This window comes from Miscanthus floridulus, chromosome 7, assembly GCF_019320115.1.
Source record: "Miscanthus floridulus cultivar M001 chromosome 7, ASM1932011v1, whole genome shotgun sequence".
Lineage (NCBI taxonomy): Eukaryota > Viridiplantae > Streptophyta > Magnoliopsida > Poales > Poaceae > Miscanthus > Miscanthus floridulus.
This window is the reverse complement of record NC_089586.1, coordinates 49,573,775-49,574,796: the sequence shown is the minus strand read 5'-3', so window position 1 is coordinate 49,574,796 and position 1,022 is coordinate 49,573,775. Positions and strand designations below refer to the sequence as shown.

At 52.5% G+C, this 1,022-nt stretch overlaps 1 protein-coding gene across 1 annotated transcript; it reads right to left on the bottom strand.

The window, feature by feature from the left end:
* Positions 1-352: 352 nt before the first annotated feature.
* Positions 353-745, bottom strand: LOC136465493 (uncharacterized). The gene has a single exon (XM_066464202.1). It carries the CDS (start codon positions 743-745, stop codon positions 353-355), a length of 393 nt encoding a protein of 130 aa, XP_066320299.1.
* Between the last annotated feature and the right edge of the window lie 277 nt (positions 746-1,022).

Sequence of the window (1,022 nt, the reverse complement as noted above, 5' to 3'; positions counted from 1 at the left end):
GGAGCCCAGTCGGATCACCTCGGCCACCACATATGGTCCTTCCCATGGTGGAGAGAGCTTATGTTTGTCCTTGGTTGACTAGGTCCTCCTGAGTATGAGATCACCGACCTCGAGGATCCTCCCCTGATTTTTCTTTCTAGTACCTATGGAGAGTTTGCTGGTAATGAGCGGAGCGGATGATGGTTAGCCTCCTCGAGCAGGTCGACTGCGTCCTGCTGAGCCTCCATGGCTTGGTCTCGGTCGAAGGCCTTTACTCTTGGGGCACCGTGATCAAGGTCGAATGGCAACACTGCTTTGGCTCCGTATGCCAGGAAGAAAGGGGTGAACCCCATGGATCGATTTGGGGTCATTCTTAGGCTCCAGAGGGTCGCTGGGACCTCTGCAACCCAACGCCCAGCATACTTTTTGAGTCAGTCAAAGATGCGGGCTTGAGTCCTTGGAGGACCATGCCATTGGCCCGTTTGACCTGACCATTAGTTCGTGGGTGTCTGACTGAGTCCCATTCGATCCTGATGTTGTATCCATCACGAAAGTCCAGGAACTTCTTCCTGGTGAAGTTTGTTCCATGGTTGGTGATGATATGGTTAAGAACACCAAATCGATAGATGATGTCGAGGAAGAACTTGACTGCCTCTTCCGAGTGGATATTGGTGACGGGCTTCGCTTCTATCCACTTGGTGAACTTTACCACCACCATGAGTAGGTGAGTGAAGCCACCCAGGGCCTTTTTGAGGGTTTCAACCATGTCGAGGCCCTAGACCATGAATGGCCCGGTGATGGGGATGGTCTGAAGCTCCTGTGCTGGCAGGTGAGTTTGCCAAGCGTAGAACTGGCATCCTTCACACCTACGGACCACCTCCTCCGCATCTCGTAGCATAGTGGGCTAGTAAAAACCTTGGTAAAAGGCTTGCCTGACCAGCGACCTTGGGGTCGTGTGATGTCCATAGATTCTAGCATGGATTTTGAGGAGAAGTTGTTTCCCCTGGTTAGTCGGGAGGCAGTTCATGAGCACTCTCGGTAGA